General features: G+C 34.3%; 1 protein-coding gene across 2 annotated transcripts in view; it reads left to right on the top strand.

Moving 5' to 3' along the window:
* The window catches only part of CEP120 (centrosomal protein 120), a 107,407-nt gene that overhangs the window by 79,169 nt on the left and 12,014 nt on the right, over positions 1-16,224 (top strand). For both annotated transcript variants that reach the window (XM_036740881.1, XM_036740882.1), the window contains 3 exons: positions 2,284-2,445; positions 5,462-5,584; positions 13,753-13,851. In XM_036740881.1, the coding sequence (XP_036596776.1) occupies positions 2,284-2,445; positions 5,462-5,584; positions 13,753-13,851 (384 nt within the window). The remainder of the gene's footprint in view (positions 1-2,283; positions 2,446-5,461; positions 5,585-13,752; positions 13,852-16,224) is intronic.

Genomic DNA, 16,224 nt, shown 5'->3' with positions numbered 1-16,224 from the left:
AAACTGATGGGCTCACCAAGAGAGGGAGTGTAGAGAGAAGAGGACTAAGACAGAGCTTTGTTTAATGCTCATAATTAGGAATTCTAACATGGATGACGCTCCAGAACTGAGAAGGAAAAATCAGACAGGTAGAAAGAGAAAAGTGATGAGACTGGAAACCAAAATGCAGAAGGATTAAGGGAAGTAAGGTAATGAGTGTAGATAGCATTTTCTAGGACTTTGGCTAAGAAATTGAGAATCATAGCTTAAGGGGATGGTAGGATCTAGCAAAGTTATTTAAGAATGGTGTGATCTGAGGCATGTTTGAAGGAAGTAGGGAAGGAACCATTGTAGAGGGAGAGGTGGAAAATTGGGTGGATAGGATAGGGAATGATTGAAGTCATATTCTTTTAGAGATGGTGGAAGATACATTCAAGCACATATATAAAGAGGCTAGCATTATCAAAGGAAAGGGCCATCTATTTGTGACTTGTTGGGAATGTTATAATGGATATTCCTTTCTGTAATGGGTTCTATTAGATGTCTACTGAGGTCCCTTCTAGCTCAGAAGTGCTGTGCTTCTGTGAATGTGTTGCCTGGTTCTTTTTAAACATTTTATCAGTGACTTGTATAGAGGCATGGTGATAATTCATCAATCATGATTAGTGTGTGCCAGGCACTGTGCCTTTCATTAGGGACACAAAGAATAAAGCAAAAGCAGAGCTTGCCCTCAAGAAGCTTACTTTCTAACGTGGGAGACAAGAAGTGCACACAGGATATAGTTGGTAGAAGGCTCCCTTAGAGGGGAAGACTAGCAGTTGGGGAGACCAGAACAGTACTTTGTCATCTTTTAAATGTATCATAGTAATCATTGTATATGTTGTTACTCTGGCTTTCCTTTCTTCATTCTGCATCACTTCATGTAATTGTTCCCAGGTTTCTATGTAATCTTTAAATCTGTTATTCTTTACTGCAAAATAATCTTATTACAATCATTTGACATGGTGAGTAGCTTGTTCCTCAATCCTGCAATTATTCGTCACTTATTTTGTTTCCAGTTTTTTTGTTATTACAAATAATGTTGTTATGAATATTTTTATACATATTGGTCTCACTGTCTTTAAAATCCTTGAAACATAAATCCTTGAGTGCAGTCACTGGGTCAAAAGTTTATTAACTGTTCATGTACAGGTAGTTCCAAATAGTCTTCCAAAATGGTTAGGTTAGTCCACAGTCATACCAGCAAAGTATTCCAGAGGTTTCCAAAGTGGGCAATACGACCAACCCGGAGTGGGGTGATGCACTGGAATGATCCAGGAGGGTGGTAGTAGCCTTGGGTACAATAGGCGGACATTGAATAAAATTAAGGGGGCAGTGGAAGCATGAGGAGAGAAGAGAAGGGAAGGAAATTTTGAAGAACCATTAATACATGTTTCATCATCTGTTGTATAACAGAGTTAAAGTCATAGTGATTATAATATTTTCCAAATAAACACACAAAATGCAAGTTATAACTGATCATTGGTCAAGTCTGCTGATAGGTGTTAATGAGTAAGTGTTGGCTTGTGAACATGTCACACATTGTTGGGAAGTCCAGCAAGCATCAGCAGAAATATGTGTGTGTGATGACTTGTTTATAATATGATACTATATGGTTACATGATGTAATATTGCATCATCAAAATTTCAGTGCAGGAAAAAAAACCTCTCAAATTTACAATAAATTATTGAATTTTAAATGAGTCATTTAAAAAAATTATATCTTTTTGAAATGATGCAGAATTTTTAAAAACCACTAAAGGGTTAAAGAAAATAGATTTTGGGGGGAGGGGTGCTGAGTAACTTTTTTAAAGGGGTCAGTAGGCCAAATAACTTTGAGAACCTCTTTATTACACTAATAAATTTTTCCATCTTTTATAGTATTTGCCAATTTGATGGGTATCTGAGTTAATATCCATAAAGGCTGCTTTAATATGCATTCTTCTGATATTGATTTTGAGCAATTTTTAGATGATTATTTGTAGTTAGCAATTTCTTCTTTTGAAAAGTTTTTCATATCTTTTGACCATTATTTTAATATGTATTTCCTCATTCTAGTGTTTATATAATTTAGTTTTTATATAATCATAATTGTGCTTTATCTTTTATAATCTCCTTTATTCCATGTTTGATAATAAATCAATGTCTCTAACAATGTAAAAATATGACCTTCCATTCTCATTTTTTATAGTGTAAATTTTAATATTTAGGTTGCTTATCCATTCAAAATTTTACACTTGTTCATAAAGATATATTTATTTTAAGCTACAAAGAAAGAAGAAAGAGCTGCACTTAGACCATGAAAGAAACCTTCAAGAACTTCAGGATTCTATCCGGAGAATCAAAGAGGAGTGTGCTCATCAGGTGGAGTTGGAGACATCAAAGATGAAGCAATTGGAAGGAGAAAAGCAGCGACTCCAGCAACAGGTTAGAAAACATTGGCAAACTGTGCCGTGAACCCATCAAATGGAATTGGGAATGTTTAACAAGAGAGCATAGATAATGCTAATGTGTGGTTTTCTAAGTCGATAATGTGGCCTTCAGGGACCATTTCTTTTGGAATTTGACACCACTAATGCAGCAGATACAGTGTTAAATTTGAGTTTATATCCCACCTCTGATGGTAACCCTGGTCAGGTCACTTAATCTTTGGGAACCTTCAGTTTCCTCATCTTTACAGTGAGAATAATAATAATGATGATACCTGTTCTCTTTATCTCAAAATATCATGAAGCTCAAATGAAATAACGTGTGTGATGTTGTCTGCAGTGTGATAAGAATGTCAGATGTTGTCATCACTGTTTTTTATTTGTTGAGAAAGTTTATTTCCTTTTTGGGAGAATAATAAATGGATGGGGGAAAATTCAATTAAAAGTGATTTTGTTTTATAGTATTCATTCATCATTGTGATTCATAGTTACTTCTTTAATTTACACTTGCTTTTTGAAGTTGCAAGGTAAAGATGGCTTGCATATGGTAGGTTTTATTTTTCATTTCTTCATAGCTCTTTGTATAAAACTTAGTCTGACCAGTTCCATATGGTAGGAAAAACATCTAATGCTTTTAATTTGAAAAATATTCTAGCATAGTATGTATTTAATAGATAACTCTGAATTTTTGAAACATGAAATAGAATTTTAAACAAATACTAGTAAAAACAAATGAGACATGAGTTTTCTTTTGAATTTGGATTGTTAATGTATATTTTTTGAAGTTTCTTTTTAAAATCTGAAGTCTTCAGTATTGTATTTTTTTGTAGTCTTTGTCTTCTTAAATTGTGAAGGGATTTGCTTTGACCATTAGAAAATTTTTTTAAATGACAAGTCAACTGATTTTGATCTTCTTTAGGTAGATTAAAGCTGAAATACTATGCAACTGTTGCTGGTATGAATATTTTACCATTTTATGTTTTTATTTTATTTTCTTACAAAACTATATATACTAAGTTTACGTCCCTCACCTTCCTCTACTCTAAACCCATACTGAAATGTTTTGGTTCTTTAGTGGAAAATTCATTTCAGAAACATTTCCATTTATTTGAATATCACACTTGTGGCAATTTTTGTCATCTAGAATGTAACAAGGAACATAGAAGTAAGCAAAAAAGGCCTTTGAGAGGCCAAAATATCAAAGCGTATTTACTTTACTTGTAATTGAAGACTTTACTTGGCCTGTTCATTTTTTATTTTGTATACAATTGAGATAGGCTTTATTGTTGGGAAAGAGACTTTTTAAAGTTAAGTCAATAAATAGTAATGGCAGCCTGACAATTAGGGAAAACATAAAAAGCACACCCGAATACTCAGGCCTTCTGGGGTTATTTTGTGAAAACCTCATGATACACCTCTGTAGCCCCTGGAGATGCCACTGTGGAACACTATAGTATAGTAAGTGGCCTAACAGTATAGTATAATAATTGATAATTGTAATGATAATACCTGAGCTTTAGTCATTAATAAAAGGTTAAATCATGTTTATTTCATTCAATTTAAGAAAATGCTTAGGTATTTAAGATATTTCAGGTTTTCACAAAAATATTTAAATTTATTTTACACTGTGAGCAGAGTAATACTATAGCATATTAGTAGCAAGAGAAGTGCTCTGAAAGACATCATCATTAAATACATGTACAACTAGAAAAGAAGTTTGGCCAGTCATAAGGAGATTGAGGGGATAACAATCTGAGTATTGTAAAGGTACCCAAAAACTATAGAGTGAATCAAAGAAGCCTTCCAGAAGGATTTATAGAAAAGAACTATTGAGGATGAGGAGATGTGGAAGGTTTTTGACCTGCATTTAAGGTGAAAGTATCTAGACTGAAGAAATTTTAAATATGTCAGAGTATCAGAAACGTAGCTTAAAAGGCTAATTTGGAAAATTCACCTTGTTCCTCAATGAAACTACATAAAGGCTTTATTAGTATACTATTTAGTTAGAGATGTTTCTAACTTGGGCATAAAGTAAAATCTAATCTTCTCAAATTTTCTTTAAAGTTTCTATATTAGTTCCACATTGGTTAGATATTTTCTGTTTCAAACACAACGGAGTGTAAAGGCTTAGAGACTTTACCATTGGTTTAATTAATGACATATTTGATATGTCCATAGATTAATTAAGAATATATCTTTTCTATTTCTTATTAGTGCTTACCAAAAAATTATTAAATTGCAAATTTTCTTTTTTCTAACTTTATATTTTGTGTGTTCTGAGGAAGGTTATTTTATATAATGTTTTAGATCTTTATTATTTTTGATACTAACAATAATCGCTGACATGTTATAGCACTTTTAGGTTTACAGAGTACCTTATAAATATTGTTTCATCTGTTCCTCATAACTGCTTCATAAGATAGACAACTACATCTATTATCCCCATTTTACAAATGAGGAAACTGGTTCTGAAAGATCGAGACTTGCTTGTGGTCACACAGCTGGTTAAGTATTAGAGACAAGATTCAGGTCAAATTTTTGTGTCTCCAAATCCATCACTCTCTTCACCTGACCTAGCAATTTTCATAATTTACAGATTTATGTCATCTTTTGATATATTTGTTTTATTGTCTTATCTAGTTTTTATTGCCATCAAATTCATAAAAATTATAACACCACGGAATTTTCTGTTTCATGCCCATGAAGAAATCTAGTATATCTCTAATAAGTATATTCTATTAAATCAAGAAATCTAAAGAAGATGTCAATGCTAGGTCTTGTTAATTGTGAATTTTTAAAATTCTAAAACTTAACTGAAAATTATCTCAACACTTTTTCCAAGAAGCACTATAGTTGAAAAAGTTTTTTGCGTCTGCTTTTAAAAGGAGGTTCATTTACCAAATTGAAATAAGCTGTGGCTGATCTGAGTTTTGTAATATTTTACCTGTATGTTATTATTAAACTAAGTGCACTTTATTCTTTGAGATTCTTTTGTTGTTATCTTTTTACCATAGCTTTATGATGCTGAAATTAAATATAAAACTTTGGAAAAAGAATTCCAGCATTTCAAGGATCAACAAAATAACAAGCCAGAAATCCGTCTGCAGTCAGAAATAAATCTTCTCACATTGGAAAAGGTACCTTAGTTAACTTACTACTAGAACACTGGGAATAGTTAAGCTAGTTGAAGAATGCTCGTCAGTAAATAATTTATACATGCTAATGACAGGAACACACATCTAGAGCTGGACGGGAAGTTAGGAGCTGTCTAGTGCAAACCTTCTCATTTTAACAATGAGGAAACCAAAGCCCGGAGAGGTGGGACTGAAGCTGCTGTCCTTTGGCTGCAAATGCAGCATGCTTTCTACTGTACCACACTGGCACCATTTCAGTGGAATATCTTACTATGTGAGAAGATTGCTTTTGAAGTTACACATTCAGGACCTTAAGACATTGGGAATTTTATATACTTGACTCTGAATTCTCTGATTTACCCCAATTATGCTGTAAATTAAACTTGCTTGTTTGAGTTATGATTTAACAACTTTAGATATTTTAAGTGTCTTTTTTACCCATCAAATAGGTGTAGCATTTATAACACAAAAGATCATACATTCTTTCTACTCATGGTCTGAGACTTAAAATTTTTTGGAGAGAGTCATGAAAGTGGGCTGCTGAGTCCTTTACAATTTCCATTCAATGTAACTTATATGTAATACATATTTTATATACAAAGCACTGTGATCATAATAGGGATACAAAGATGAAAAAACAAAATTTTACCATAATTATAACAAAATAATTTATGACACTGCACAAAAACAAATATGATGCAGTATAGAATGTAATTTGACCTGACTTGAACTCTCACTATTACTCTGTAGTTCTTAAAAAAAGTTTCAATTAGCTCTAAGAATTGTTAAATGCTGGAGGACAACTGGAAAAAAAAAACACTGTTAAAGTTGCTGATTAGGAGTTCATTCTAAACTTTTAGAAGTGGTGAAAGGTCAAAGCCAACTTGTAACCCCAAGTGGGTGGGGTGAGGCATTGAATATATAAACTGTTCCCTTAAGAAATTCATCATTGTCAGATAAGGAAAGGGACTGTAGCTCCAAGGGTTAGCAGAGTCTAAGTAAAAATTTGATTTTCTTTTCTTCTTTTTCTTTACCATTCCTTCCTTCCTTCCTTCTTTTTCTAAGAGGATAGGATAGATCTCAGCATATTTGAAGGTGGAGGGTAAGGAGCCAGTGGATAGGAAGAGTTTTAACAAAGAGAAGGGGTAAGTAAGAATGGGCCAAAGTCCCAGAGTGGGTAGGAGGAGATAATATTAATCACATACACACACACACACACGAAAAGAGGTTAGCCTTGGGGGCAGCTAGATGGCGCAGTGAGTAGAACACTGGACCGGCCCTGGAGTCAGGAGGACCTGAGTTCAAATCCGGTCTTAGACACTTGACACACTTACTAGCTGTGTGACCTTGGGCAAGTCACTTGGCCCCAATTGCCCTGCCTTCCCCCCTGCAAAAAAAAAAGAGAGAGAGAGGTTAACCTTGGAAATCAAAAGCATTAGCTATTCCCTTGTGACAGGAAGAAAGGAGAAATGGATGGGTCAAGATGCATACTTTGAGGTAATGATGAGAGTCTAGTGACAGATATTTTGAAGTGAAAAGGAAGGAAAGTTGAAGGGAGCTTTTGATTGATGACCTTGATTTTCTTAGTGTATTACTAGGTTTGGTTGTTTGCTGAGATCAAGGAATATTGAGGGTTTGTGGCATATGGAAGAGGTTCGGAATAGTCTCTATGAGTAATTCACTAGAAATTTAATATGAATAAAAGCATTTCAGAGCTATAATGAGGGCCCAGTAGAAATTAAATGATAGAAATGTTTAGTGGGCTGAGTTGTCATGATTTTTGTTAACTACTCTGAACAGACCAAGGTGTAAGAACAGAACTAACAGACAGTGGTAGTAATCATGATTTGGGGATCAGCAACATGAACATGGTGGAATATTAAAAGGCTAAGGGACTGTATGGTGCTGAGAGTTCAGAATTGAAGATAGTTTATGAATCAACCTGGATGAACAAACAAGAACCAAGAGGGGATTGATAGATTGGGAGATTAGGGAGTGGTTGAAGGGACAGAGATATCAGTAATGTCACAGAGCATGTTCATTTAGTCTGAAAGAATGGAGGAGACAGAACGTTAAACAAGAGCTTAGGATTTGGAAGTATAGCATTTTTGAGTGATGGTGGAAAAGTATCTGTGTGTGCTAAAAGTGAAATGGAGATGGAAGTCTTTAACTTTGAAGAAATTAAGAAACCTTGAGTTCTCAGTGTTAGATTATCAGGGTTGATGTTGAAGTTGCTGAGCCTGATGACAGGATGGAAGTAAAAGCTGTAAGCTGGTTGTCAAGGTGGTAAATGAAGGTGAGTGACTGTCCCAGAGGACAATAATAGGGATGTAGAGAAGGTGGCATAAGTGGATGATGTGAACTTTGAAAAGTTAGATTTAGCTAAGTGTTGTTCCAGGAGAAGAAGAGGGAAACATTGATCAGGCCAGCCCCTTCTCTTCCAGTAAGTCCTGAGGAATGGGAGAAGGAATGGCCTCTACTGGAGAAGACTATGGGGAAAGTTGTGTTTTAGGGAAGCCAGGTTTCAGTTAGAGTGATAATGTAGGGGATTAAGTTGGGAAAAACTTGAGGATGTAAGGGTATCTGATCAGCATAAAGTAGGGCATAATTTAATGATATTAGTAGCAATAATAATAATAACTGATAGTTTTTGAAGGTTTGCAGAATAGTTTACATACATTATCTCATTTGTTCCTTAGAATAACCCCCTGAAATAGGTAATCTTACCCCATTTTACGGAGGATGAAACTGAGACTGAGAAGGTTCAGTGACTTTGCCCAAAATCACACAGCGAGTAAATATCTAAGGCAAGATTTGAACTCAGGTCTTCCTAAGTAACAGAAGCAGCTAGGTAGACCATGGGAACTGAGCTACAGAGGAATGAGAATAAAGGAAAAATTGTCCCTAGGAAGGGGTTTACAGCTAAGAAAGTGGTCTGAGACACCACAGGGATCTATGAAAACAAGAATTTAAAATTTAGGCAAGAGGCACATGTTACTAGCAGGGAAAGGGATGTAATACTAGATAGGCTCATAACTTTTGTCTTCTGACTCATGGATTAAGGGTTTTTGTTTGTTTGTTTAACAAAATACATATATGTTTACTCACAACGAATTGGGCTTTGGCCCTTTCCCCTCCAAGATGCTTGTCTAGAAATATCAGATTGTGGCTAATTAAAAATGTTTTGAAAAATCTTCCAATTTTAGGTTTACTGATAAAGGTAATAGATTCCTTCAAAGTGTTAGAAGATATAAGTAGATATAAATTCCTTCCTATATGTAAATGTTATAAAACCAGTCCTTTCAGAAAATATTCAGAAACTGATTTGCAGAATGGTCTGGTGGTACCAGATACTGAAACCTTTAGGAATATTTAGTTTCACCTTGTAACTTAAATTGTACCTGTGATTGCATTGTCACTTATGTAAACCTTGTGAGATTGTAAACTTAAGGGCAGAGGACATCTATACCTGTCTCAGGCATAGCATCCTATACATATTAAGCACTCAACAAATGTTGATTAGCCTGGAAAATGAGAGGGTTGGATTATTTGGAGCCACTATCAAGATTTAAAATTTTGTGACTTCCAGTTACTGTGAATTTTCTTTTAATTGGCTCGGCTATTATGTCCTTTATGTGCCTGTTTTCAAGATTTTTTGCCTCTAGGTGGTGCTATAGGTTATATAACTAAGCTAGTGGTCAGGTTATATCCAGGTTTGATAATAAGATTTTATGTAATCTGTGCTTCATATTCCTTGTTATCAAAAATATAATTCTTTATCAATTAAAAAACTGACTGAGAATAATAAGAATATAAATAACTAGAGTTTATGTAGAACACTTGAAGCACATTTAAGGTACCCTTTCTGTCACTGACTTTTTTTCCCCTCACATTTTAAACCTCTAATTCTAATGTAGTTGGTAGAATTAGGAATGATGATTGTATTTGCTCCTGCAAGGGTCGTTATTATTCAGATAAAAGAGTAGAATCTTTTAATTTCCTTCTTGAAAAACAAAACAAGCCAGCTCACAGCCAAAATCACAATGACCCACCAGCTCAAGAATGACTTCTTGTCCAATAAAGCACAGTTTGTCATCAAGCCTACTGGAGGTGAGGGAAAAAAGGAGAAGAAAAAAGTAAACCTGAATGGTGCTCATCTGACTCACTTCTCTTCTTATTCCTAGTCTGCGTATTGGTGTACAATGCCAGATAATGGAAGCCCATGTGTTAAGGACAGTTTTAAAAAAAAAAATCAATCTTTTTTATTTAAATTTCATGAAATTCTTTTTTAAACATGAAGAATTATCAATATATTTTAAAATCAGGTATATTTCCTTCCAATAATGATATTTTTCTAGGCCTGAACTAGCAGAATAGTGAAGGCTGTCTGGGCAAAGGTTGTGACACTGGTAATCAGCTTTTCTCAAATCCTACAACTTTTTACCTAACTAGACACTATTAGGTACCTTGAATTTCAGAGGAACAGTTTTCTTTATGTAGCATTTAAATTTCATATAATCTAGTAGGCCATTTGGAAACATCAAGTTCTGCCTTCTAGAAATTCTTACTTTTTATTATAAATAGGTATTTTTAATTCGTTCATTTATTCAGAAATATTTATCCAACACCAATTTTGTACAAGGTACTATATTTTATTTGGGATACAAAGATTAGTACAACTCGACCCTTGCCTTTATATGGCTGACAGTCTAGTTATAACTATTTGAAAAGTTAGAATTTGGAAGTGATGTATGAGAGGTACAGCACTTTAGGAGTTCAGAGAAACAGAGATTATGATTGAAGAAGCATTGCACTTGTGCTCAGTATTGTAAAACGGACAGAATTGAACAGGTAGAGAAGGGGGAAAGGACATTTCAAGCAGAGGGGAAAATGTAAGAAGCAGAAGGCAAAAAATGGGTGCTGGCACTTGTCTAATTTGTTTGGAGCTAAGGGTATAGTGAAACATAAAGCTGGATTCACAAACTGTTAGAGCAGAAAAGAACCTTAGATATAATCTATTCCTACTGTGTGTCAAGCGTTATGCTAGGTGATGGATATACAAAGACAAAAACCAGTTCCTGCTCTCAAGGAATATTTTTCTCTTGGGGAAATACTATATGTCACAATCATAGAAAATTAAATACAAAGTATATGCAATGTAATTTAGGGGGGAGGGGAAGAATCTCATTTGAATGGAATATCAAGGTGTGAATAAGAATAATGTGCGAAAAGGTACACTGGAACCAGATTGTGAAGGGTTTAAAGACAGAGGAAATTTCTCTTTTATCCCAGATGCAAGAGGGAGCTTTTGGCTTTTCTTGAGAAGGAAAGTGACGTGATCACACCTATACTTTAGGAATATTAATTTGGAAATTTTATGGGAGGTGGATTATAGATGGCAGACCAGTTAGGAGGTATTGCATTTATCCAGGTAAAAGGTGATAAGGACTTGAATTGTTTTGTGATAAAGAGAATGAGACTGATGGCAAGATAATTTTTGGAGAGCAACATCAGGCAACTTGAGTGGGAGTGAACAAGAAAGAGGTAAGGAGGAATTTAAGGACATGAACCTGAGTGACTAGAAAGAAGGATGATGATCCCCTCAACATACGCAAAGAAGTCATAAAGAGAGGAAGGTTCAGGGGAGGAAAAATAATGAGCTTTTTTTGGATGTTGGGTTTGTGATGCTTATGAGATAACCTTTTGGAGGTGTTGAATGGGTAGTTGGTGATATGAAACTAGACATTAAGTGCCCTGGGGACACAAATAGAAATCAGGACAGTACATGCAGGAGAGCTCAGCCACAGGGCAGATGGACGAGGCCCTTAAGGGCACAGCAGCAAGGCAGATGGTAACTTCCTTATTTTTGTCAAAGGAAATACTCACTATCTTCTAGTCACCCAGATTCTTAGCCTAGGAACTACTTTTGACTCTTCTTTTGCATTTACTCCCCATTTCCCTCACCCTCATTTGTATTCTATTAGTTGTCAAGTCTCATCAGTTCTGCCTTCTCTGAATCTCTTACATCTGTCCCCTTCTTTCTGTTCATATATCCACCACCCAAATTCAGGCCCTCATCATTTCTTACCTGGACTATTGGAAATCACTTCTGATCGAGCTTTCCCAGCTTTCAGTCCTTCCCTACTCCAATCCCAACCTCCACCTAACTGTCAAATTAATAGTCCCAAAATACAGATGTGACCATCACTCCCCTACTCAATGAGCTCCAGTGATTCTCTGTTGCCTCTAAGATAAAATACAGACTCTTTGTTTGACATTTCAAAACCCTTTAAATCTGACTACAACCTACATTTCCTGACTGGTATGCATTACTCTTGCTCATGCACTGTATATTCAGCCTAGTCTGGCCTGCTTGCTTTGCCTGGTACATGATGTTCTGTCTTCTATCCCTGCCTTTGCATGCCTGGAATGTGTCCTCATCCTCTCTGCCCCTTGAAATCTCTGATCCTCTTCAAGGCTTAGCTCATGTACCACCTTTTTTAAGAGGTCTGTTCCAGGTGTGAGTGGCCCCAACCACTTTTTTTTTGTATCTCATTTTCATTGTCTGTGGACATGTATTCCCCTGGTAAAATCTAAGTTCCTTGAGGGTAGGAACTCTCATATTTTTGTATTTGTATCTTCCAGCACCTAGCACAGTATCTGACACGTGTTAGGTGTTTAATAATAAACACTTGTTTGATTTATAGCATATTCAGAACTGTGTAATTGTTTAATAGACCAGAAAAAAAAAGAACCAATCATCGAACTCTATTGGAGTTTTAATGCACTTGTATATTAACTTACCCTTCCTAGTAAAGTGCAGGATAGAATAAGAAGTTCATGATCATTCAAAATTTCATTGTAAACCCCTTAGAAGCCAAAAGAGACCGGTCTTATTCTGCAAATTTTAAAGAAGGAGCAGAAACAAACCAAAAAACCCAATCTTTTTTTTTAATTATTTATGGTGCTTTCTCCAGTATTTTATTACTCAACATAGATGAGTAAATTTTAATTTGAAATACAAAGTATTACAAATTTGAAAACCATAAAGACCCATAACAAAATAGTGAATACATCACTTCAGATAAGGGTGTGTATGTGTATGTCTGTATATAGGTAACAAAATAGTTAATATTAACTGGAATTTGACATTAGGCTTTTCCCATTATATTATTTACAGATGAATTTTCTGAAGATTGATTTTTTTGGATAGTGAAGAGTCTTCATTCCGTAAAAACATTGGGAGTGGTGTGGGAAAGATTGGATTATTTTGCATTAAAAAGCTGGCTTGTTAAATCACTATTTTACTCTAACAGGCACATTTTTACATTATCACTTAAATAGTAAAACTGTCTGTTGGCTTCATTAATTTGCTTGGTACGTGGTTTGAAACTTTGAGAAAGTACATTCCAAAAGCATAGCCAAGTTGGCTCCATTTCATGCACAACAGATTGCCTGCTGCAAGTAAAAATAATCATTTTTTATTAAACAATTTTAGTGTTTTTCTTTATATATTTGAGAAACAATTGAAAATAAAAGCCATACATATTGTCAAAGACATTTTTCCCTTTTAGTTTGTGTTTACTTTAGAGCATTCTTCAAGTACCTTTGACTACACTTTTCCTTCGTAACCTGACTTTTGATAAAACATTCTTACTGTTTTCTCTGGTCTAGGATTTTACAAAATACAATTATAAAAATAATCTATGCCAGCCCTCTTAATTTTCTTTTATATTATAGAACCAAATTCCACATAGAGGCTTTTATCCAAAGGAATAATTTGTTTCTAAGAATCCAGAGTGCTAGCTAAACTGGAATGCTAACAAAACTGCTTTTTTTAATTAAAAAAAAAAGGATTTTTTTTAACCACACAAAAGATCTTTATATAATATACATATATTAAACACATTTATAGTAACTGTCTGGAGGCTTATACTAATCTAGGTCCTTTGTGTATAGGCTGTTAGACCATAAAAATAAGGCTATATTTTAAACAAGAAAATGTTCGTGTGCCATAATATTTACACTAAATTATATAACAGTTTTAGATTATGTCATTTGTTATACTACATAAACTCTTTTCTTTAGGCAGACTCTTTGTGTATATTATCTTTCAGTGATTGTATACTGTGGCATAGCGTTTCATTTGATATGATTTTAATTACTATTAGGTTGAACTTGAAAGAAAGTTGGAATCAGCAACTAAGTCTAAACTACATTACAAGCAGCAATGGAGTCGAGCTTTGAAAGAACTTGCAAGATTAAAGCAGGTATGTAGTTCATTGAACTTTGTTTTTATTTTAATGTTTGATTTTTCTGTTTAGTTTTTTTAGACTCATACATTTGATATTATTAGTTCTTGTCAAACTTCTAAAATTCGAGAAAGTTTATTTTTAGATATAGGAATTTTTTTTCCTTCTTTTAAAGAGTACTCCTTTCTTTACTTGAAAATAAAACCACTTGGCGGTTCTATTTTTAACTGGTTAGCCATTTTTCTCTACTCTCACCCATGGAATGTTGGGAATATGTCTTTATGGCCATTCACCAAGTCTTATTTTCTTCTTCTACTTTTACTTATAACCAAGTGCTATTCATCTCTCCTTTTTTTTGGTGAGTTTCTTTTCCAGTGAGAGCATTGGGGTCTTTTTTTTTAATGTGGAAAAAATAAGGATTATTAAACAGACAGTCTTCTATTTAAGAATATAACGTATTTAATTCATAGGGACATATGGCAGTTTGCTGGGATAGAGTAAAGGATGTGAGCAGGATTGTTCTGTTGTTGGGAAAAAGTAAAGTGTGAAAACCTGGTAGTTTTTCTTGGTTTGTTTTCTTTTGCTTTTCTTTCCTTCCTACAACTGAAAAACGGTGATATGAGACAAAGAGCCTGCGAGCAGGGACATCTGTCAGAGGGATATTTGTGGGCTATTTACAATTATGAGACAAAATATCCAAACACAGATACTGATGGAAAGCTATTAAAGGAACACATAGGCAAAGTGTACCCAGTGGAATGGAGGGAGATCCTCAGACTATTCAGGTCAAATAAGGTACAAATAAGGTTCTTTATTTTGAGGCCAGTCTAGGTGATCTGAACATTTTAACATCTTAAAAGTTAGTCGTGATTCATTTTTATCCTCACCTTGGCTTTTGTCCAATACCTATATTTTTGTTCTAGCATATAAGCTATTTTGTTTTGGTTTTTTCCCCCCTAATCTTTCTTCATGATCATCAAATGGTATTTAACTTGTACATGTTATGCTGTATTAAGTATGATTAAAGACTTTGTCAACTAGCATTTACAAAGTACCACGATGGGAAAGGTGTTTAAAAAAAAAATCTAAACTGCCTTCAAGGAGCCTACTTTTTAGATGGGAAAATTAACAAAATAGTACCAACTGACTGCATAAGTGCTGAAGGGACTGATGGCACAAGAGAGAAGGGTTAACCCTTAAGTAGGGTTAATCTGTAATCAGCCTGTGTTGCAAGAATTGAGAAACGAAGTTAAAGAAACGTTATCTGATAGTCTTAGATGCTATACGGAGAAACATAGCTTTGATGTAATAGAGAGCCATTGTGAGTTGTCTGGCATATAGTAGGTGCTTAATAAATGATTACTTACTGACTTAAGACAAAATAAGTTAATGGCATTTAGGGTAATAGTCTATTTTTCTTAATAAGAAAATAACTTCATTGTTGGGATAGCATTCTTTTTTAAGTTTTTAAAAATATTTTTAAAATGTTTATTTTCAGTTCCAAATTCTTTTCTTCCTTTTCCCTCTGTCTCCTTCCTCCTCCTCCTCCCATTGAGAAGTCAAGAAATAATATTTGGTATAGCACTCATAAGTGTATGGTTATAAATTATTCAAAAATATTAGTACTATCCTGTAGCTTTATAATTTTGAATTATGAGGAAAGAGTAGATGCAAAATGAGCAGGTTTAAAGCTGTTGGATTGTTCTAGGCAAGAAGTGCTGAGGGCCTGAACCAGGATATTACTTATTATGGCTAGAAAAGTTGAAAGGCACCTATGAAAAATTACAGTTAAAAAAAAAAGACAAAGTTAATAGATGTTCAGGATAATGAGAAAAGTTGAAATAACTTTTTTTGGAAGGCTAAGAAACCAAGAAGATTTTAGTACAATAATATTGGGAAGTTGGGAAGCCTGTGGTTTGGGAGTGAAAAGATCCATTTTCTTTTAGATATACTAATTTCAAGAAATGTACTATATTTAACTGCAGCTAAGAAACTGGAAAGAATAAATTTATAGATTTGAGAACTATCAATAAATGGTTTGAACAATGAGGATAAATAAATTTAATGAGAGGTTGAGTAAAAAAAATGTGAATTATAAGATGATCCACACATACAGGTGGTAACAGAAGAACTAGCTAGGAGAAAAGCCAGAAAAAGAATGGCTGGAAAAATAAGAGGAAACCTGGATAGCTATAGTGTCACAGAAACCAAGGTAAAAGAAATCTGGAAAGGGGAAGGGGAGGGGAGGTGTGTCAGATGTAACTATAATAATAAGGAGGAAACTGAGATAAGACCCTATTATTGAATTTGTCCAAGAGAAGGCATGGTAATAATTTCAAGAAAATGGTAAGCATGAAAGCCAGATTGTGTTGTTAAGAAAAGAATAGGTAG

Source organism: Trichosurus vulpecula, chromosome 1 (assembly GCF_011100635.1).
Source record: "Trichosurus vulpecula isolate mTriVul1 chromosome 1, mTriVul1.pri, whole genome shotgun sequence".
In the NCBI taxonomy this organism is placed as follows: Eukaryota; Metazoa; Chordata; class Mammalia; order Diprotodontia; family Phalangeridae; genus Trichosurus; species Trichosurus vulpecula.
This window is presented reverse-complemented; position numbering and strand designations above follow the sequence as displayed.